Raw genomic sequence first — 22,508 nt, 5'->3', positions numbered from 1 at the left:
GGTTTTTCAATTAACAAAGGAAGACAGACCATAATAAACCCTTAAAAGTGTAGGTCTTGTCGAACGATCGTGTGGGGACTCGAGGACGCTGACCAGGGTGCTGATCCCCCGTATATATTGTTCCGCCTCGCTACGCCACCCAACTCACGCCGGGGGTCTCACAAATTTGCATAGGCTCCGTGTGCGGAGAACACACGCTTGGCTACGAGTTAGTCGGAGGCTCCCTCTCAGGAAGGAATCTCCGCACCCAACCAAACCACGATGTCACAGACGTTCACCGGGCCTCCAAACACAACCTCAAGAGATCTTTTGTTGCAGCAAATGTTTATAGGCCCTTTTTTGGGCAACACATCATAGTTTATCGATCACTTATTCCTTGGCTACGTTTCCCTCCCGGTTAAACGCCCTTCCCACCCGATAACAAAAAACGGTTCAAGGGCCCTCGTCCGCCCTTATTCCCCCCCGTTAGTTTATCTGTGAGACGCAACACCGCACCTATCGAGAGAGTATATGTGTCTGAACAGACGAACACTTCAAGACCCTGTTTCGCGTAAACACCAGCTGGGCAGTATCCGTGCCTAAATGACTGGTCGCGATTCCCGGGGAACTCATCTGAGTCTAGGCGTGGGGCGCTGAGTGGATCTCTTGGTCTCGAGCGAGGGGCGCACAAATGGGCGGTAGAGCAACGACTGTCTTTTCAAATTTTTATTGGCAGATTATTGAAACAGAAACAAAAGTGCAAAAAGGAAAATAAAAAAGGAAGCTAACCTCCTTTACTAAGGCCGACAAAAGAAATAGGAAAACGCGGACCCTGGGTCACTAGTAAAACAGCAAGTAACAGATGGTCAATACAACTGACAAAAAGAAGCTCTTTGCTAAATTAGACACAGGAAAAGAAAACCTCGACTGCTCGACTCACGACTCAAGACGGGTTAAAAAAAAAGGGTACAGAGAGCTCTCAACTTTCATTCTTATATCTTTCAATACGGGATGGCCCTGTCTAGACTTTGGGCCATACATGACGCAGGTATCTGTCTATTACACACGTTTCCTGTATTCTCCAAAAGGTCAAATGTGGTTTTATCTATGCAAGCATTTCCTAACCACATCCTCTGCATCTGTCATACTGAAACATTCTGCCTTAAACTTCTACACATTAGCAATTCTACATATCCATTTTAATATGGACATCTACAAAGTATTTAAAATTCAAAAAAGGTAAAAAAGGTTCTAAAACATTTGCAAGCTATTTCTTAACATTCTTTAAAACATTATGCAAGCACTTTCTAAAAAACATTTGCCAATGCACATTCTTTCTAATAAAACACATGCGTATGCTAGAGGTCAAAACTTCTCTTGAAAACACCAAACTTGGTATATGTATGCACGGAAAAATGCAAAACCTTTATATATGTATGCAAGCATCTACAACTTTTTAATGCACAACTTGGATATACGTATGCACAAAGTCAAACACATTTGCCAAATGCACACTTTTCATTAATAAGCATTATTCTTTATTTTTATTTTTTTTTATTGTTTCTCCAAAATCCATCAAAACTAAGGCTCCTTTAGGGGCGTTCGACAGTCTTTACTTTAGATAGAAATTGCCAATAAAGCCAAGGTGTCAGTGAGTACAGTTTCCTACACCATCAAAAGGCCCCTGGAAACTGGAGGAAACTCTGACAGGAAGAGGTCTGGCAGACCCAAAGCCACAACAGAATCAGAAGACAAGTTTCTGAGAGTGAACAGCTTGTGTGACAGGCGGCTCAGAGGACAACAGCTTCAAGCACAGCTTAACACTGGTCGAAGTAAGCAAGTCTCAGTTGATGGTTGAAATGCTGCAAAATGCTGTGGTAGCAGTTTTGGTTCAGGGTGCCACTCACTTTGTGGAAGTCGCCGACTCTTGATCCAGCAAAAAGAGCCCCCAAACCATCACTTTCAACAATGTGAAAATAAAATGTGCAAATGGATGTTGAACACAGAAAATCACAGTTCCAACTCAGTGTTGTAGCGGGGTTTGCTCGTTTATGATTAGCAATACTTAATTTATAATAAAGTATGTAGTTCTTGGGGGCACCACCTCTTATTTGTTAAAGGGACGGAGGAAACCTTCTTGAATAATATTGAATAATAGCCTTCGTAATAATCAGTCTAATCTTAAGTAGTGGATTCTATGAAAGTAGGGCAGATCAGATAACGTGAGAGATACGCAAATATTATACACAATGATTTATTTAGGAAAATGTAATTATAATGAACAAATACCAGATAAGTTATGGGTTAGTCAGAGTAGTACAGTGGCTGGATGCTAATGAGGGCGAGCAACACAATGGCTGTGTAGAGCGCGTGTGAAGGGGGGAGGGAGAGAGAGAGAGTGGGAGAGAGGTAAAGAGGGAAAGGTAGGCCTTTCTAGTAACAATGGACGATCAAGGGCAACTGACTTAACGAGGGTTAAGTTAAAATCATTTGTAAACTACAATAAAACATCAACAATTAAATCACAACATGCCAATATGTCACAAGTAAGAAATATCACAAATCGCAGTTACTTTTGTCGGTTTGAAGAAAGGAGTCAAAGGTTCGTTATGTCCAACGAATAGAAAGCGGAATCTCTCGTCAAAGTCCCGGGCGCTCAGTGAATTTGCAGGTTGAGAGGAATAGGTTAGAGAGTGACGCGTTCACCTCAGTTTAATCCTATGAACAAGCGGGGGTGATCGTACGTTTGGGGGTTTTATACTCCAAAGAACAGGGGGGGGTCCCCGTGAAGGTGACCTCTTTCATTTTTTGTATTGTTTTACTGTACAGCACTTTGTGTTTCATCATGGATTTTAAAGTGCTTTATAAATAAATGTTGCTTTTTGCTTGCATTGGTCAGTTACTCCCCACCTGGGCGTCGTCCTGAGATCTGCCTAGGTGTGAAGTGGCTCTTAGCTTTGAGTTCCGTTATTTCAACTGTCCATGGAATGCGTAAACTTCAGAATATAACAATACAACATTCATAAATGGTTTTGTTAGTATGGTACAATCATTTTGATATCAAGATTGGCTGACTTAACTATACCTGAAGGGAAGTTATGATCAAACCTCAATTAAACAACGTTCTAAGTAAATGAGAAAAAAACACAAATTATAATACATCAACTACTGTCATTGAAATAGTGTCCATGAGCCATGTAGTCCTTGAGAATATGTTTGTAAATCCACAAAAGAAAGTTCTTCCTTATAAATCCTTTGTCTGATACTGAGGCCATGTGGCCTCTGTTTCTGACCCCATGCTGGGCCAGAAGCTTTGAAGCTTCTCCTCTGGGAGATAAGGAGAAGGTGTGATGGTACCGTGCTTTGTCTGTTGACTGTGCTACAGTCTTCAAGATGACAAAATCCCAATAAATGCGAGCAGGTTCTGGAACCCAACTGATCTTTACCCCCCAGGCATCCAATTACATACTGCTCACCTATTTTCATGTGTTATTTTACTATTGATAGTTACAGATGGTCTTCGATCTTACGCATAGCACAATTGGTCACCTGTTCTGGGGGTTTCAGATTTCACTCGTACCTTAGCTTTGGTGCCTTTGACCTTGCTTAAATTTGGAGATGTACATTTTACTGCTGGGTGACAATAACAAATAACAACACCCATAGGAAATGATCAGACTGATTTTCTTTATTTCTACCTCTAGAAGATAGTAGTGTTAGTAATCCATATCATGATTACCTTCTACAGGCTGTCAGGCTGTCACATCACAGAGGAAGGATGTGCTTCTCTGAGCTCAGTTCTGAAGTCAACCTCCTTCCTGAGACAACTGGATCTAAATAACAATGATCTGAAGGATGCCGGCATGAAGCTGCTCTCTGCTGGACTGGGGAATCCACTCTGCAAGCTGGAGACACTGAGGTCTGTATTTATGTTCTACATGAGACAATAGTAAAGTTATAATCCGTAATGTATTTGTATGGTTGATTTAGATAACAGAGTTTCACTCATGGCTTCATCAAAGAGAGAACTGGAGGGAATATCATCTGCAGCACCTTTATAGACTCTGTAATCTAAATCAGTAGCACACATAATATCACTTTCCCATTGTGGACGTGTGTCTTTGTGGTTGTTGTGATGTTAATTCTTTTTTACATTTTACGAATGTTGGGGTCACTAGGAAAAGTAAGACATTTGAAGTTGGAAAAAAAACAGATTTGGGAGTTTTCTCTGCTGTTAAATAAAACTACAGTCATCTTTGACCCTTATGACAACACAAGGGTTAAGATATACTATTCATCATATTATTGTACATTTAAGGGCCAGGGAGACGTGCACAAAGTACGCACCAAACGAACGCAGGATACGTGCTGCAGCCATTCAGCATGTGGACACGTACTTAGCGTGAAGTATATTTCAGCCTTAAGTGTCAGGTGCAACGCTGCTCTTTAGGAAGTTGAACACACTTTTATTGGTCATTTCACACATCACAGAAGGTAACATTTGCCATTGAATTCCTTGAGGTTGGTCCTGCTACATGTAACATAACATTAAAGCAAAAAGAGAACAGAATGCGGACAAGGATGTTACAACTTTAAACTAGAATATATACACTACTGGTCAAAAGTTTTAGAACACCCCAATTTGATCAATTTGTATTGAAATTTAAGTAGTTCAAGTCCAGTGAATAACCTGAAATGGTACTGTCATGGAAAATTCTCTGTGTAATCTGAATAGTCAAGAATGGCGGTTTCAATACAATTGATTTAGTTTGTACAAACTTAAGATTAACAGAGTACTCTGGACCCGTCATAGCGAAGGACATGCAAGCTGTAACCTACAGATCGTTCGAGAGAGAGGTGAAGAACAACCATAAAACCCAGCCTTATATAAACTTAGAACAGATGGTCCTAATCAATCAATGCAGTGGTCTCTGTGATTGGCTAGCACTGATCAGTGACAGTCTAAGACAATGAACTCCCAAGCCAGTGTCCCACAGTCCTTTGATGTAGCAGCTACTTCTCTTAGTCAGAAGATAATTAATGAAACACAGACAGAATGTCTGACTTGGCCATCTCCTTAGCCAAAAGGTCAGGTCGGCCAGATCAACTGATCCATCTATGACTGATCCTCAGGTCACGGGAACTCAAGCTGACGTCCTCCTTCTCCATGCCCCTGGCTCTTAGTTAGGTATCATAAATACCTTAAGACAATCTGCTACATCCATTCTACAGAGCTTGCATCCTACAAAGCCCCAGTTCATTACATTATCTATCTATATAAAACACATACATTGTAACTATATTCTAAAATTCCACCACAGTACAAAGGTAAGCGGTAAACTACCAGAGGTAAAAAAAAAAATAGTTTAGGTTTTTCAATTAACAAAGGAAGACAGACCCATATACACCCTTAAAAGTGTAGGTCTTTACTTTAGATAGAAATTGCCAATAAAGCCAAGGTGTCAGTGAGTACAGTTTCCTACACCATCAAAAGGCCCCTGGAAACTGAAGGAAACTCTGACAGGAAGAGGTCTGGCAGACCCAAAGCCACAACAGAATCAGAAAAGTTTCTGAGAAACAGCTTGTGTGACAGGCGGCTCACAGGACAACAGCTTCAAGCACAGCTTAACACTGGTCGAAGTAAGCAAGTCTCAGTTGATGGTTGAAATGCTGCAAAATGCTGTGGTAGCAGTTTTGGTTCACGGTGCCACTAACTCTGTGGAAGTCGCCGACTCTTGATCCAGCAAAAGAGCCCCCAAACCATCACTTTCAACCATGTGAAAATAAAATGTGCAAATGGATGTTGAACACAGATAATCAGAGTTCCAACTCAGTGTAGCGGGGTTTGCTCGTTTAAGATTAGCAATACTTAATTTATAATAAAGTATGTAGTTCTTGGGGGAACCACCTCTTATTTGTTAAAGGGACAGAGGAAACCTTATTGAATAATATTGAATAATAGCCTTCGTAATAATCAGTCTAATCTCAAGTAGTGGATTCTATGAAAGTAGGGCAGATCAGATAACGTGAGAGATACGCGAATATTATACACAATGATTTATTTAGGAAAATGTCATTATAATGAACAAATACCAGTTAGTTATGGGTTAGTCAGAGAAGTACAGTGGCTGGATGCTAATGAGGGCGAGCAACACAATGGCTTCATCAAAGAGAGAACTGCAGGGACTATCATCTGCAGCACCTTTATGGACTCTGTAATCTAGATCAGTAGCACACATATCACTTTCCAATTGTGGACGTGTGTGTCTTTGTGGTTGTTGTGATGTTAATTATTTTATACATTTTACAAATGTTGGGGTCACTAGGAAAAGTAAGACATTTGAAGTTGGGTAAAAAAAAAACTATTTGGGGGTTTTCCCTGCTGTTAAATATAATATCAGTCATGTTTGACCCTTATGACAACACAAGGTGTAGAGTCTTTTACCAACTCCTACATTAGGCCAATGAGGTGGGACCAGGGAAGCACTTGCTTGGACGCGTGTTCTGCGTGCCAATAATCAATGTCCACAATATGTCTGCATTTCTGTGCTGACGGCCTGCTCACGGTAGCACCAGCAATACAGTCCATTTCATTTCTGGATTAGTTCCATTCATTTTCTTTTGCACACAAATCAAACAATGACACACAAACCTGACACGGTGAAAAGCTGTATGCTTTTCCACCTAGCCACACACCTGTGTATCCCTGGCTGTTAATTACCTATATGCCTTCCCAAAGACAATGCTCCACCCAGTGCTCAAACATAAAACTGCCCATTTATTAGCATCACCAATGTGGTATATAAATAAAACAAAACAAAGTTGTATAATGGCTCCAACACAAGGGTTAAGATATACTATTCCTCATATTATTGTACATTTACCTGGACAGGGAGTTATGCATCTGGCAGCTTTTGTGCTGTTGTTTGAAAATGTTCAAAGTCTTCAATCAATCTTCAAAGTTCAAAAAACGGCACTGGAACTTGGCAAAGTTTGATGCAATGGCTTTATTGGTCTTCAAGATGACAAAAATCCCAATAAATGTGAGCAGGTTCCGGAACCCAACTGATCTTTACCCCCCAGGCATGCAATTACATACTGCTCACCTATTTTCATGTGTTATTTTACTATTGATAGTTACAGATGGTCTTCGATCTTACGCATAACACCTGTTCTGGGGGTTTCAGATTTCACTCGCACCTTAGCTTTGATGCCTTTGACCTTGCTTAAATTTGGAGATGTACATTTTGCTGCTGGGTGACACTAATACGTTTTTCTCTTAAAACAGGTTCTGTAACCCACATTTACGATGAGGCTGCTCACGCTGCTTACACAATCAGGCTCGTTGTAAATCCTCCCTACTTAGGGCTAGTGCTGACCTTGTGCAGGCGGCCACAGATAGGATTCTAGGTGTGGGGTCAAAAACAGCGGATCTTGACTTCTAGCTCAGGCCTCTGCCTGCCTCCAGGTGGCCTTCTCCCTCACTCCTCAGCCTCTGTCACCCAGATCTCACACTCAGGCTCAATATCTTCTATCGTTTAGTGGTAATAATACTAAGCTCAACTATAATAAGTCAACAGCTTAACATATGGTTCCCAGTAATATAAAATAATACTAAAAGGGGTGAACATTTTCAAAATTTCATTTTCAATCAGATAAATCCATAATCATACCCATCGTCATCGTTTCAACAGTATGGTGTCAATTTCCACGTCAGTCCCTATGGTTGCCGCCTCTTCCACTGCATGAAGGGTTTCGGATTAGGAATAGCAAGAAGTGTGCTTGGTGTATAATACTACTATGTAACTGGCTATTTTACTTCAAAGGATGGTCCATTTACATGTATTCTTTCAGCAGACACTTTTATCCAAAGGGACTTCCAAGAGAGAGCTTTACAAAAAGTGCATAGGTCAATGATCATAAACAACGAGATAGCCCCAAACATTGCGGGTAGCCAAAACATGAAGCATACATTGTGAAAAAGCAAATAAGTGCCAAAGGGAAGAAACATAAGAGCATGTACAATTAATCAACATGATCCTCTAAAGTGCTAGAGTGTATCTGGTGGAAAGCAAGCAACAATAATATAATTCACAGCGAGTACAAATAGTTAAATCAGTTACAACTAACCAACAGGAGTGACCAACAAGTCCCTCAATAATTGTCATTGTGTTCCTGGAGGAAATAAGCTAACATCTGATCCAACAAATCTTTAAGTGCGTCTTTAGCCTTTTCTTGAAGGTGGGGAGACAGTCAGTGTCTCTGATGGAGGTGAGGAGGTGATTCCCCCATTGGGAGGCCAGACAGGAGAAGAGCTTGGGTTGGGAGCGGGTGCTCTTGAGAGGTGGGGCCACCAGACGGTTGTCAGAAGAAGACCGTAGGTGGCGGGTAGGGGTGTAAGGCTGGAGGAGAGACTGGATGTAGGCAGGCGCAGTCCCGTTCACCGCTCGGAAGGTCAGTACCAGGGTCTTGAATCTGATGCGGGCCGTGATGGGTAGCCAGTGGAGGGAGATGAAGAGCGGGGTGACATGGGAGCGTCTGGGTAGGTTGATGGTAGCATTCCATCTGAGATGCAGGGATAGTATACTGGCCCACGATTTCTGTCGGTATTGCACCTTGCGTATGCGTACATTTAAGGACCAGGGAGACGTGCACAAAAGTACGCACCAAACAAAAGCAGGATACGTGCTGCAGCCATTCAGCATGTGTACACGTACATAGCGGAAAGTATATTTCGGCCTTAAGTGTCAGGTGCAACGCTGCTCTTTAGGAAGTTGAACACACTTTTATTGGTCATTTGCACAGATCACTAAAGATAATATTGGCCATTATATTCCTTGAGGTTGGTTTTGCTACATGTAACATAGCATTAAAGCAAAAAGAGAACAGAATGCAGACAAGAATGTAACAACTTTAAACTACACTGCTCAAAATAATTAAAGGAACTGTTTTTTATCAGGGTATGGCATGAATTAACTTCTCTGATAATGATCTGGTCAGTTAAGTAGCAGAGGGGTACTTTCCGCTGCATTGGTGTTGATGTAATTAACAACAGGTACACTAGAGGGGCAACAATGAGCCAACCCCAAAACAGGACTGGTTTTGCATGTGGAGGCCATTTCAAGTTTTTCCCTCTTGATCTCTTTGAGTGGGAGCATGAGGCGATTTCTTAACCCTACAGAAGTTGCACATATTGTCCAACTCCGTGCCGTTGCAAGGAGATTTGATGTGTCTCCCAGCACAATCTCCAGTACATGGAGGACATTCCAGGAGACAGGCAGTTACTCTAGGAGAGCTGGACAGGGCCGTAGAAGGTCCTCGACCCATCAGCAGGGCCGATATCTGCTGCTTTGTGCAAGGAGGAACAGGTTGAGCACTGCCCGAGCCCTACAGAATGACCTCCAGCAAGCCACTGGTGTGAATGTCTCTGCCCAAACAATCAGAAACAGACTTCATGAGGGTGTCCTCAGGGCGCAACGTCCTACAGTGTGCCCTGTGCTCACTGCCCAGCACCGTGGAGCTCGATTGGTATTTGCTATAGAACACCAGAACTGGCATGTCCGCCCCTGGCGCCCTGTGCTTTTCACAGATGAGAGCAGGTTCACCCTGAGCACCTGTGATAGACGTGAAAGGGTCTGGAGAAGCCAAGGAGAACACTGTACTGCCTGCAACATCATTCAGCATGACCGGTTTGGTGGTGGGTCAGTGATGGTCTGGGGAGGCATATCCATGGAGGGACGCACAGGCCTCTACAGGCTAGAGAACGGCAGTCTGACTGCCATTAGGTATCGGGATGAAATCCTGGAACCCATGGTCAGACCCTACGCTGGTGCAGTAGGTCCTGGGTTCCTCCGGATGCACGACAATTCCCGGCCTCATGTGGCAAGAGGGTGCAGGCAGTACCTGGAGGATGAAGGAATCGATACAATTGAATGGCTCTCACGATCACCTGACCTAAACCCGATAGAACACCTCTGGGACATTATGTTTCGGTCCATCAGACGCCGCCAGGTTGCTCCTCAGACTTTACAGGAGCTCACTGAAGCCCTTCGACAGATCTGGGAGGACATCCCACAAGACACCATCCGTCGTCTCATTAGGAGCATGCCGCGACGTTGTCAAGCATGCATACAAGCACGTGGGGGCCACACAAGATATTGAGAAGCATTTTGAGTTGAAGAAATTTAATTTTGGCAAAATGAACTAGCCTGTCACATCATTTTTTCACTTTGATTTTTGGGGTGTCTATAAAATTAAGCCCTCTTAAAGTATGAAAACGTATTTCCATCAAAAGATGTGTCATCCTTTCGTTCCTAAGACATTAAACTGTCCATATCAGTATAGATATCCAACATAATTTTTTTTCACATTGTGATCTGATGTGTTTTCAAAAGTGTTCCATAATTTTTTTGAGCAGTGTAGAATATATATATATATATATAATATATATATAATATATATATAATATATATATATATATCTGTATGTCTTTCTATGTCTTTCTGTATTTCAACATTTTATATATAAAATGTTGAAATACAGAAAGACAGGCATGATGGTGTTGATGATTAACCATTTGTTCCAACACCGTTATCCACGAACAGCATCCGAATATAGCAGTTCCTGTTCTCTCAGGACGGAAGGCAGAGCCAACAGGCAGTTATGTTGCTCTTTTGTAGCAGAATATGGTTATCTAATGACCTAACAGAATTAAATAAATACTGATAAGCATTCTGTCATTTTAAAATATATACATTTATTGGGTAGCTAAGTTTTTTTTTGCATACATTTGGTTAATTTCACTTCCATTTAATTCCCCTTTCATTTTTCAGAAGAACTTGCTGTTATTTCTCTATGATAATATTGTCCAATAGCATGACGTGTTTGCATGTTCTGTCATGTGATCTCCATCTCTGGATCAGTTAGCCGTGTTTCTAAAAAGAACGACGTTAACTAATGGCGTCGGAACCAGCGATGTATATCTGCTCAGAAAATTCAAAGATAAGAAAAATGTAGCAAACATCTGAAAGTTTAAGTCAACAAAACATGACTTTCCAGTCCAGAACAAAAGTATTTCAGAGTTTTTTTACTGTAATTTAGAAGAAGTTTACCTCAGGATAACCACAGGATATTCGCGGTGTATAAACCAGGACATTTTGTAGCTAATAAAGAGCGACTGAGGTGGGATATTCTTCAATTGGAATCCAACTCAGTGGAACAAGTTCGCCAGGTAGGCTAATATTTCACCGTTTTATATGTAAAATGACATTTTAGGTGACTGAGGCAGGGTAGGGGGAACGGGAGGTAGTTACAAATATCTAGGAAGAGGCAGCAGGAGAGGGCTTTGCCGTTTAGTTGTTTATTAAGCATAAGACCTCATTGGCGTAATGCAGGAACGTTTGTATGCCGACTGCACGACTTTCAAACAGACGATATTGTTGTAAGATTTTAGCATTCAGTCGAACAACACCATTATATTATCCGTTTCCCAATATGGCTTTTATAGCATTCAATAAAGCGTGCTTGATGCTGCCAGTACACACTCTCCCTGCGCGTTGAACTGCAGGGTTTCCAATCTGTCAGACCAGCGCAGGTGACGACAATGTCCCTTGATTAGGGATAGCGGCCAGATTTTGTGGAATACAAAAAACCTTTTTCAGTTTGAAGCTCAAGTTTCAATAAAAGGGCGAGTTCTCGCTTAATGTTTCTAGTTTTCCAATACGTCTATATCGTTGCCATTATACACAGGTAATTTAGGAGTGATCTTATGCTGACACAATGTATCAGATTTTCCAGTCCTTATTTGCCGTTTAGTTGTTATTTATTATGCATAGTTGTAAAATGTAGATTGACATACCAGGTTTCCCAATGTCATTGGTGGTCTGTGCACTGTGGTCTGTTCTCTGGTCTGGTGAGAACTGTGTCCCTTCCCTCTACCTGTGCCCCTTCCTGTCACCTGTGTCCCTAAATATAGAACCCTGTGCCTCCAATGACTGCCACCCAGTGTCCAAAATATTCTGACAGTTCTATCTAACCAAAATAATATGACATGTCAATAAGAAACACAAATGGCTCCTACAGTTAGGAAAGTGGAAGATAGATGCTGTCTATTCTGCCGGAAAGCTAAAGGAGAACTACAGCTTAACTACAGTTTAAACAAGAACTCACACAGGGAGACTTATTAGTTGATTTGGTCACTACCTCCGTATACAGAGGAATGGCCATTTTTATTTATTTTTGTGTACGTCTATTAATTGTAAAGTGGTATGTTCACATCAACCAAGAGGCCAGTCGTGATGTGTCGTTTGTGAACGATTCCTTCATTTTGAACGAATCTTTAGAATGACTGGGGAGTAACGAGTCGTCTCAGTGAGTGATTCGTTCATCTTCTCGTGGCAGCGCATAGGGACTGTTGCATTGGCTCAGTAGAGGAAACAGAAAGGATTCGTTCACCTCATTCACGTTCACGTGACTGCTAGGTTTAGCATAGAAGACGTGAATGGTTCGAGTGATAATTACAGGTTTTGTTATTTTTGCTTTACTTACAGTTCAGTGCAGTAATTGTTTGCTGTGATAATTAAATACCAGTGTGATAATAAGTGACCATTTCAAATCATGCAAACTGTCATGATGTATTGTATTTAATGGGGGAATTTTTGTGGAAATATTATCTGGCACACAAATGTGCAATTCCTTTCCCTATAGCCTACTCTAATTTATCTTGGCTGGTTTAGATGCACTAATATTTCTTCCTTTGGAATATGATAACTGTTTAAAATAGTGGAAATATTGAACAAGCAAACTTGCTTGTTCTTTATCCTCGATTCTCTATTATCATCCCAACATTCCCAATACAAAAACCATGTTGTACAAATATATAGAATTGTCTGTCACATGGCTCTTCTTTCATTGGCTCCCTTGCATAGATCCTGCACGCGTGCTTGCGTGTGTGCGTGCATATGTCTTAAAGTGGCCCTGCTTAGGCTAACTAAATGAAATGCTCAGATAAGATAAGGATCTTTCTGTTTACCTAAGCCTTTACCTTGCCTATAGTTCACCTGGGGGGTTGGCCTCTCTCTACACAAATGGAATGCTGAACACAGTATCATTCTTATACACGATAAAGAGTTACATCTTCAACTTTTCTGATATTGGATTACGTGGGTCACTCTGTCTAATGAGGGGAGGTGCAGCTATGACAGTACCTGCCAAATGAACCCCTCTGTGCTGACTCACTCTGGAGGCCCAGATGGATTCTGTCACAATATTGATCCTCTTTCTACAGGCTGTCAGGCTGTCTGGTCACAGAGGAAGGCTGTGCTTCTCTGGCCTCAGCTCTGAGGTCCAACCCCTTCCACCTGAGGGAACTGGACATGAGCTACAATCATCCAGGAGAAAAAGGATTGAAGCTGCTCTCTGCTAGACTGGAGGATCCACACTGCAGACTGGAGAAACTGAAGTAAGGAGATGTTTGTTTTTTATATATACCTCTTAATGTAATGTCGCTTAACACTGAACATATATCAAACTATGTTAATAGGCCTTGCATTTCATTATGATACAATTAAAAACTGCATGTTTACTTTACAATCTACAATATGGTTGTAGCCACAATCATAATTGTATTTCCAGAAAGCGGGTTTAGTGAAAACTGAGTTTTTAAACCCTGAGATGAGGGAAACTCTGGGTTTTTAGCTCCAGAAAGAGAGGTCACTAAAACCAGACGTTGTAAAATGTAGCTCAGCTCAAACCTAGGTCCTAGTGTCGGTTTGAAGTGAATGTAGCTAGGGACTTCAACAAGAAAAGAAAATGGAATCAATTTGAGCGCAAAATAGTTTTTGAGCTTCATATAATATAAACATTATGTTGGACTCATATTGTTATATTTGCCGAATGTTTTTAACTACAAATATTATTATATTTACTCAGTTTTGGACACCTTTGTGCAGAGAATGATGATACTAAGGCCCAATCCCAATGTCCCCCCTAAACCCTAAGCCCTGAACCCTCACACACTTACTTGACGTCACCTAGTAAGTAATTGAGTGCAAGAGGCTACAAGAGCTCAAAATGCTATAAATTGGAATGGTTCAGGACTTTGCGGCATTATAGGTAAAATAGTAATGTTGTTGGATCAAATCTGATGAAAGCATATTTGGAATTTATCATCAAAGGACAACCTACACACTAGGGCTGCACGATTATGGCCAAAATGATAAGCACGATTATTTTGATCAACATTGAGATCACGATTAATTATCATGATTATTTGTTGATTTTAACCAAAACAACTTTTTTTGTCACGTAGGCTAATTATACCATGCAGTTCGTCAGTGATGAAGTAAGCAAACAGCGCTTGATCGGCCATGACTGACGTCAACGCAGCAAACCAGGAAGCAGGAATGTCCGACTTTACGCAGCCGTTTATAACTCTTCCCCGACTGCAAGCGGCAACTCTCGCTGGTTGTTTCATGCAGCCGATGTCGAACGCACCTATGGTTTACGGAGCGCTAGATTGGCTTTGCCAAAAGAATGCCGCATTTTAAATATCGCTCCATCACGCGAATTTCATCGTGGGAAGCCAAAATCGTGATCGTGATTAAAATTTTATTAATTGTGCAGCCCTACTACACCCAGCTCTGGCTATATTAACCGTCAGTGAGCTTTGTGTTTAAACTTACTGATGTTAACTGTTATTTCTAACTATGTTTACGTCAGGGTTGGTTGCTCCTTCCATGCTTGTTTGTTTACTGTTCTTCGTCTTTCTTGTCTTATGAGGAGGGTTAGCCAGGATCTTTTTCTCTCTTCCAGGCTTCCCCTGGTAACCCTCGTGTTTCACGTCACTACGCTGTGAATTGTGGGCAAGTCTGCAAAAATGCAGACTTACGGGTGCATAAAATGTCTTCGAAAGAGCCCTCACGAACTTGACAATTTGACAGTGGGACAGCCCTAAGCCCTCACAGACTTAGTGAGAATGTGCCTCAAAGTCTGTGAGGGTGGACATTGGGATTGGGCCTAACCGTTCGTAAACTCCAGATTGATTGTCCTGTTGTCTCTGAGGGAAAAAGCTGTTTGACCCGTGCATTGATTCAGAGCGTGCACGGAGAGAGGGGCTTATTCACAGACGTGTCTGTTGTAGTGATAGAGAGAGAACGCGAGCGGGGCAAGAAGGGGCTGAGCGAATCAGTATGCTGCGTGCAGCTCTACTATTAAATATTTTTTTGTGATGTTAAACAGTAAAAGCAAAAACACCATTTTATAAATTTGTGGTGGTAAATCTCTAATTGTGGCGGGCCGTTACAAATAAATTAATGTATGGGAAACACTGAAAACTGGGTGTGTTACCACGGTAACTGACTGTGAACCTCACCTGCTTGCTGGCAGCTTTTCTGTAACAAACCATGAGTTTCTCCCTCTCCCCTCCCTCATGCTGAGCCTGAAGCTACTGTCAGACATGGGGGGTCCTTTCCTCATCAACCTGATTGTTGTTGAAGCCATATAACACATACGGATGACATGAAATTCTACAGTTTTCCATGCAGAGCTAACCTGGCATTTCCTGAACATCTCACTGTTAATCTGTGCTGTGGAGGTTGATGGACCCTCCTTCTCGTAATCTTGTCATTAAAAAGGAGAAGAATGTGCCAGTTGTTTTGCGCACATAGGATTGTTCCATTTCTTCTTCACTTGTAGTAAGACGTTAGCCTGGTCCTAACCAGACTCTCGTACATTTCATTTGTACAGAGAGTCTGAACAAATGCGCAAACTAGCGCACGACATCAATGTCATCGTTCTCAGCCACTCCCTCTGTTCGCTGATTGGACGGTAAAAAGTTGACTTGAGACATCAACTAATATACGGAAAGCCCAGACGGAGTACAGAAGCAAAATGAAAATTGAGCGGAAGTACATAGGAGGGCAGAGCCAGGCTAGTAAGACGTGGTTAAATGTGAAATTAATATACTGCTTTGAAATGTACTGAATGAACAATTGCCTCTTTTGCTGTTGAAGTTGTTTTTCTGCTTTCTGAAAATGTCTTCATACTCGCCTGCACGCATGAGAATTTCTAATTCTCTGGATGAGAGCGTCTGCTAAATGACTAAATGTAATTCCAGTGAATTAGAAACGAACTAACTCAGATCAGCTGTTTTGGAAGTGATAACTCTGAGCTTCCCATCTCAGGGTTCATCAAGTCAGAGTTCAGGGTTCGGCTCAGAGTTTGTAAAACCTGCTTTCTGGAATACACCTCTGATGATGAGAGAAACAACATGTTTACTTAGAAAGTCAGTTGCTAAGTCACTTATCAACAGGTGAAGTGTATTTTCATCATTCCTCTGCTTATCCCTGCAGTGTGGATCATGGTGGAGAGTGCTGGATCAAACCTGGCTTTTTGAAGGCCTGGAGATGTGAGTATTGACTGCTACTTGGTTCTAGTACACAAGGTCATACAAGGGACTACCATTAGTGACTTGGACACTGTCAAAAATGGACACACACACACACTGTAAACACACACTTTTAGAAGCAGTAATTTAACACAATTACCCACATCAATACTGTGTGTACGTCTGTGTGTGCTATGTCCCCTTCCTTCTCCCCTCCTCCCTCTACTCCCCTCTTCCTCTCCTCCCCTCTTCCCCTCCTCTGCTCTCCTCCCCTCTTCCCCTCCTCCCTCTTCCTCTCCTCCCCTCTTCCCCTCCTCTGCTCTCCTCTCCTCTTCCCCTCCTCCCTCTTCCTCCCCTCGTCCCCTCCTCTCCTCTTCCCCTCATCCCCCTCTTCCCCTCTTCCCTCTGCTCTCCTCTCCTCCCCTCTTCCCCGTCTCCCTCTCCTCTCCTCTTCCCCTCTTCCTCTCCTCCCCTCTTCCCTTCTTCCCCTCCTCCCTCTTCTCTCCTCTTCCTCTCCTCTCCTCTTCCCCTCTTCCCTTCTCCCCCTCCTCCCTCTCCTCCCCTCTTCCTCTCCTCCCCTCTTCCCCTCCTCCCTCTTCTCTCCTCTTCCACTCCTCCCTCTTCTCTCCTCTTCCTCTCCTCCCCTTCTCCCTCTCCTCTCCTCCCCTTCTCCCTCTCCTCTCCTCTTCCCCTCCTCCCTCTTCCTCTCCTCCCTTCTTCCTCTCCCCTCTTCCCCTCCTCCCCTCTTCCCTTCTTCCCCTCCTCCCTCTCCTCTCCTCTTCCCCTCCTCCCTCTTCCTCTCCTCCGCTCTTCCCCTCCTCCCCTCCTCTGCTCTCCTCTCCTCTTCCCCTCCTCCCTCTTCCCCTCCTCCCCTCTTCCCTTCTTCTCCTCCCTCTTCTCCCCTCTTCCCTCTACTATCCTCCCCTCTTCCCCTCCTCTGCTCTCCTCTCCTCTTCCCCTCCTCCCCTCTTCCCTCTGCTCTCCTCCCCTCTTCCCTTCTTCCCTCTCCTCCCCTTCCCTTCTTCCCTCTCCTCCCTGTTCCCCTCCCTCTCCTCCCTTCTTCCTCTCCTTCCCTCTGCTCTCCTCCCCTCTTCCCCTCTTCCCTCTGCTCTCCCCTTCCCTTCTTCCCTCTCCTCCCCTGTTCCCCTCCCTCTCCTCCCTCTTCCTCTCCTCCCCTCTTCCCTTCTTCCCCTCCTCCCTCTCTCTCCTCTTCCCCTCCTCCCTCTCTCTCCTCTTCCCCTCCTCCCTCCCCTCCCCTGTTCCCCTCCCCTCCCTCTGCTCTCTTCTTCCCCTCCTCCCTCTTCCTCTCCTCCTCTTCCCCTCCTCCCCTCTTCCCTTCTTCCCCTCCTCCCTCTCTCTCCTCTTCCCCTCCCCTGTTCCCCTCCCTCTGCTCTCCTCTTCCCCTCCTCTCTCTCCTCCCCTCTTCCCCCTCCTCCCCTCTTCCCTTCTTTCCCTCCCTCTCTTCCCCTCCTCCCTCTGCTCTCCTCCCTCTCTTCCCCTCCTCTCCTCTTCCCTCCCTCCCTCTTCCCCCCCTCCCTCTTCCTCTCCTCTTCCTCTCCTCTTCCCCTCCTCCCTCTTCCTCTCCTCCCTTCCTCCCCTCTTCCCTTCTTCCCCTCCTCCCTCTTCTCTCCTCTTCCTCTCCTCCCCTCCTCCCCTTCTCCCTCTCCTCTCCTCCCCTTCTCCCTCTCCTCTCCTCTTCCCCTCCTCCCTCTTCCTCTCCTCCCTTCTTCCTCTCCCCTCTTCCCCTCGTCCCCTCTTCCCTTCTTCCCCTCCTCCCTCTCCTCTCCTCTTCCCCTCCTCCCTCTTCCTCTCCTCCGCTCTTCCCCTCCTCCCCTCCTCTGCTCTCCTCTCCTCTTCCCCTCCTCCCTCTGCTCTCCTCCCCTCTTCCCCTCCTCCTCCTCCCCTCTTCCCCCTCCTCCTCTGCTCTCCTCTCCTCTTCCCCTCTTCCCCTCTTCCTCTCCTCCCCTCTTCCCCTCTCCCTCTCCTCCCCTCTTCCCCTCCTCCCTCTTCCCTCCTCCCTTCCTCTGCTCTCCTCTTCCTCTCCTCCCCTCTTCCCCTCTTCCTCTCCTCCCCTCTTCCCTTCTTCCCCTCCTCCTCTCCTCCCCTCTTCCCCTCTCCTCTGCTCCCCTCCTCCCCTTCTCCCTCTCCTCTCTCCCCTCCTCCCCTCTTCCACTCTTCCCTCTGCTCTCCTCTCCCTCTTCCCCTCCTCCCTCTCCTCCCCTTTTCCCCCTCTTCCCTCTGCTCTCCTCTTCCTCTCTTCCCCTTCTTCCTCTCCTCCCTTCTTCCCCTCCTCCCCTCTTCCCCTTCTTCCTCTCCTCCCTTTTTCCCCTCCTCCCCTCTTCCCTTCTTCCTCTCCTCCCTTCCTCCCCTCTTCCCTTCTTCCTCTTCTCCCTTCTTCCTTTCCTCCCTCTTCCCTCTGCTCTCCTCCCCTCTTCCCCTTCTTCCTCCTCCTCCCTCTCCTCTCTTCACTTCTCCCTCTCCTCTCCTCCCCTGTTCCCCTCCTCCCTAGAAAGATGGAGTGATGGGGGCATATCAGGGGTAAGGAGATGAGGGATGATGGAAAGAGGGATTTGGAGGGAGAGAGGTAGCATGTGAGGGAGGAGAACAGAATGAGAGAATGAAAGGAAGAGAGGGAGAGTGGAAGAGAGAGAGAGGGGAGGGACAGAGAGCAGGGTAGAGAGAGAGAGAGTGAGGATGGGTAGAGAGAGAGAGAGAGAGAGAGAATGAAAGGGGGGAGTGAGGATGGGTAGAGAGAGAGAGAGAGAGAGAGAATGAAAGGGGGAGTGAGGATGGGTAGAGAGAGAGAGAGAGTGAAGAGAGAGAGAGAGTGAGGATGGGTAGAGAGAGAGAGAGAATGAAAGGGGGAGTGAGGATGGGTAGAGAGAGAGAGAGAGAGAGAGAGAGAGAGAGAGAGAGAGAGAGAGAGAGAGAGAGAGAGAGAGAGAGAGAGAGGGAGAGGAGGGAGGCAGGAAGAGGGAGACATTCTAATGTGAATGATGATGATCAGTAATATATTGTGTCTTGGTCTCCCCCATCAGATGCCTGTGAGCTCACACTGGACCCCAAACACAGCACACAGAGAACTCTCTCTGTCTGAGGAGAACAGAAAGGTGACAAGGAGGAGAGAGAAGCAGCCGTATCCTCGTCACCCAGAGAGATTTGAGAACTATGAACAGGTGCTGTGTAGAGAGGGTCTGTCTGGGCGCTGTTACTGGGAGGCAGAGTGGAGTGGAGGAGGAGGGGTTCATATAGCAGTGACATATAAAGGAATCAGCAGGAGAGGAGTGGGTTATGACTGTGGGCTTGGATACAATAACAAGTCCTGGAGTCTGTACTGTGATGATAAACAGATACTCTGCCAGGCACAATAAGAAGATCACTGACATACCTGCCCCCCCCTCCAGCTCCCACAGAGTAGGAGTGTATCTGGACTGGCCGGCCGGCACTCTGTCCTTCTACACAGTCTCCTCTGACACACTGACCCACCTGCACACATTCCACAGCACATTCACTGAGCCCCTCTATCCTGGGTTCTGGGTTTATACTGACTCCTCAGTGTCCCTGAGTCAGGTAGAATAGCCCACACACACTCTCACACACTGTGCTCACATAGATGTCATTGAAGATTGAACTGTATACAGTTGTGATTGATATCCCAGAGTGTTTGTAAATATTGCTGTGTGTAGAATGTTTGTTTTGTTTTAACCTTTAGATGTAAATATTACTGATATTAAATATGATTAATATCTCTAAATATTACCGACGCTTCCACCAGAGTGGAGTTATTTTTCCAAAACGGAAGCTAGCTAGCTTTAGTTAGCTTCCGTTACCTAGCAACCTAGCATAATACTCGTAGCAATGCTACTACCTGCTAGCGTTACTTGTTAGCCTCCTAACTGTACATTTTGAAGCCATACTACAGCGTTTTGTCATGTCGTTTTTGTCTATCGGAAAATAGTGGGTTGGAATGTTCAGGAATCACACGTGCGACGTTACTCTGTGGGGCTTTCGAACTATCGCACACGTGTTGATGCTACTCCTTAACGGGTTCATTGTTGACAAACAACAATCCAAGTTTATGTACCCTTAGTATAGATAGTCCACATATTTACATTTTAGGTATATGTTTATTGTATGCACCTTCCTGCCAAAGCAAATTCCTTGTCTGTGCAAACTCTCATGGCGAATAAATCCATTCTGATTCTGATTCTGATCCTGTCTTTGATCTCAGTTCCACTGAATGTGATGAACTAAATAGTGTCTTAGTGACTAAATAAGGAGAAATAAAGATGTTTTATACAGGATGATAGAAGACATGCTGTGTGTTTGTTGGTGACCCAGTGGCCCTATAGACACACACACACACACACAGACACACAGGACACACACACAATTTACACACACACACGTACACACACACACATGTACACACACACACCACACACACACACTGGAAACACTACATTTAGGACTAGTAATATGACAGTATTACCCACTTGAATATACACTGTGTGTGTGTCTAGTGTGATCCCCTCCCTCCCTACTCTCTCCCCCACCCTCCCTCCCTACTCTCTCCCCCTCACCCTCCCTCCCTACTCTCTCCCCTTCACCCTCCCTCCCTACTCTCTCCCCCCTCCCTCCCTACTCTCTCCCCCCACCCTCCCTCCCTACTCTCTCCCCCTCACCCTCCCTCCCTACCTCTCTCCCCTTCACCCTCCCTCCCTACTCTCTCTCTCCCCCCTCCCTCCCTACTCTCTCCCCCTACCCTCCCTCCGTACTCTCTCTCTCCCTACTCTCTCCCCCACCCTCCCTCTCTATTCTCTCCCCCCCACCCTCCCTCCCTACTCTCTCCCCCACCCTCCCTCCCTACTTTCTTCCCCACCCTCCCACTCTCCCCACACTCCCTCCCTACTCTCTCCCTCCACCCTCCCTCCCCACTCTCTCTCTCCCTACTCTCTCCCCCCACCTTCCTCTCTACTCTCTCCCCCACCCTCCCTCCCTACTCTCTCTCTCCGTACTCTCTCCCCCCACCCTCCCTCCCTACTCTCTCTCCCCCACCCTCCCTCCCTACTCTCTCCCCCCACCCTCCCTCCCTACTCTCTCCCCCCCACCCTCCCTCCCTACTCTCTCCCCCACCCTCCCTCCCTACTCTCTCCCCCTACCCCTCCCTCCCTACCCTCCCTCCCTACTCTCCCTCCGTACTCTCTCCCCCCACCCTCCCTCCCTACTCTCTCCCCCACCCTCCCTCCCCACACTCCCTCCCTACTCTCTCCCCCCACCCCTCCCTCCCCTACTCTCTCCCCCCCCACCCTCCCTCCCTACTCTCTCCCCCACCCTCCCTCCCTACTCTCTCCCCCCCACCCTCCCCTCCCTACTCTCTCCCCTCACCCTCCCTCCCTACTCTCTCCCCCCACCCTCCCTCCCTACTCTCTCCCCCCCACCCTCCCTCTCTACTCTCATCCCCCCCCACCCCTCCCTCCCTACTCTCTCCCCCCCACCCTCCCTCCCTACTCTCTCCCCCCCCACCCCTCCCTCCCTACTCTCTCCCCCCACCCTCCCCTCCCTACTCTTCCCCCTCACCCTCCCTCCCTACTCTCTCCCCCCACCCTCCCTCCCTACTCTCTCCCCCCCACCCTCCCTCCCTACTCTCTCCCCCCACCCTCCCTACCTACCCTCCCTCGCTACTCTCTCCCTCCCCACCCTCCCTCCCTACTCTCTCCCCCGACCCTCCCTCCCTACTCTCCCTTCCTCCCCACTCTCCCTCCCTACTCTCTCCCCCCCACCCTCCCTCCCTACTCTCTCCCCCCCCACCCTCCCTCCCTACTCTCTCCCCCACCCTCCCTCCCTACTCTCTCCCCCTACCCTCCCTCCCTACCCTCCCTCCCTACCCTCCCTCCCTACCCTCCCTCCCTACCTCTCCCTCCGTACTCTCTCCCCCCACCCTCCCTCCCTACTCTCTCCCCCACCCTCCCTCCCCACCCTCCCTCCCTACTCTCTCCCTCCACCCTCCCTCCCCTACTCTCTTCCCCCCCCACCCTCCCTCCCTACTCTCTCCCCCCCCACCCTCCCTCCCTACTCTCTCCCCCCCACCCTCCCTCCCTACTCTCTCCCCCCCACCCTCCCTCCCTACTCTCTCCCCCCACCC

General features: G+C 46.0%; 1 protein-coding gene across 7 annotated transcripts in view; it reads left to right on the top strand.

The window, feature by feature from the left end:
- LOC136933034 (NACHT, LRR and PYD domains-containing protein 12-like) overlaps positions 1-19,839 on the top strand; it is a 134,693-nt gene extending 114,854 nt beyond the window's left edge. For all 7 annotated transcript variants that reach the window (XM_067228403.1, XM_067228421.1, XM_067228430.1 and 4 more), the window contains 4 exons: positions 3,728-3,898; positions 13,265-13,438; positions 16,329-16,384; positions 19,402-19,839. In XM_067228403.1, the coding sequence (XP_067084504.1) occupies positions 3,728-3,898; positions 13,265-13,438; positions 16,329-16,384; positions 19,402-19,460 (460 nt within the window). In that variant the 3' untranslated portion in view covers positions 19,461-19,839. The remainder of the gene's footprint in view (positions 1-3,727; positions 3,899-13,264; positions 13,439-16,328; positions 16,385-19,401) is intronic.
- Positions 19,840-22,508: the final 2,669 nt, after the last annotated feature.

This window comes from Osmerus mordax, chromosome 2, assembly GCF_038355195.1.
Source record: "Osmerus mordax isolate fOsmMor3 chromosome 2, fOsmMor3.pri, whole genome shotgun sequence".
Lineage (NCBI taxonomy): Eukaryota > Metazoa > Chordata > Actinopteri > Osmeriformes > Osmeridae > Osmerus > Osmerus mordax.
This window is presented reverse-complemented; position numbering and strand designations above follow the sequence as displayed.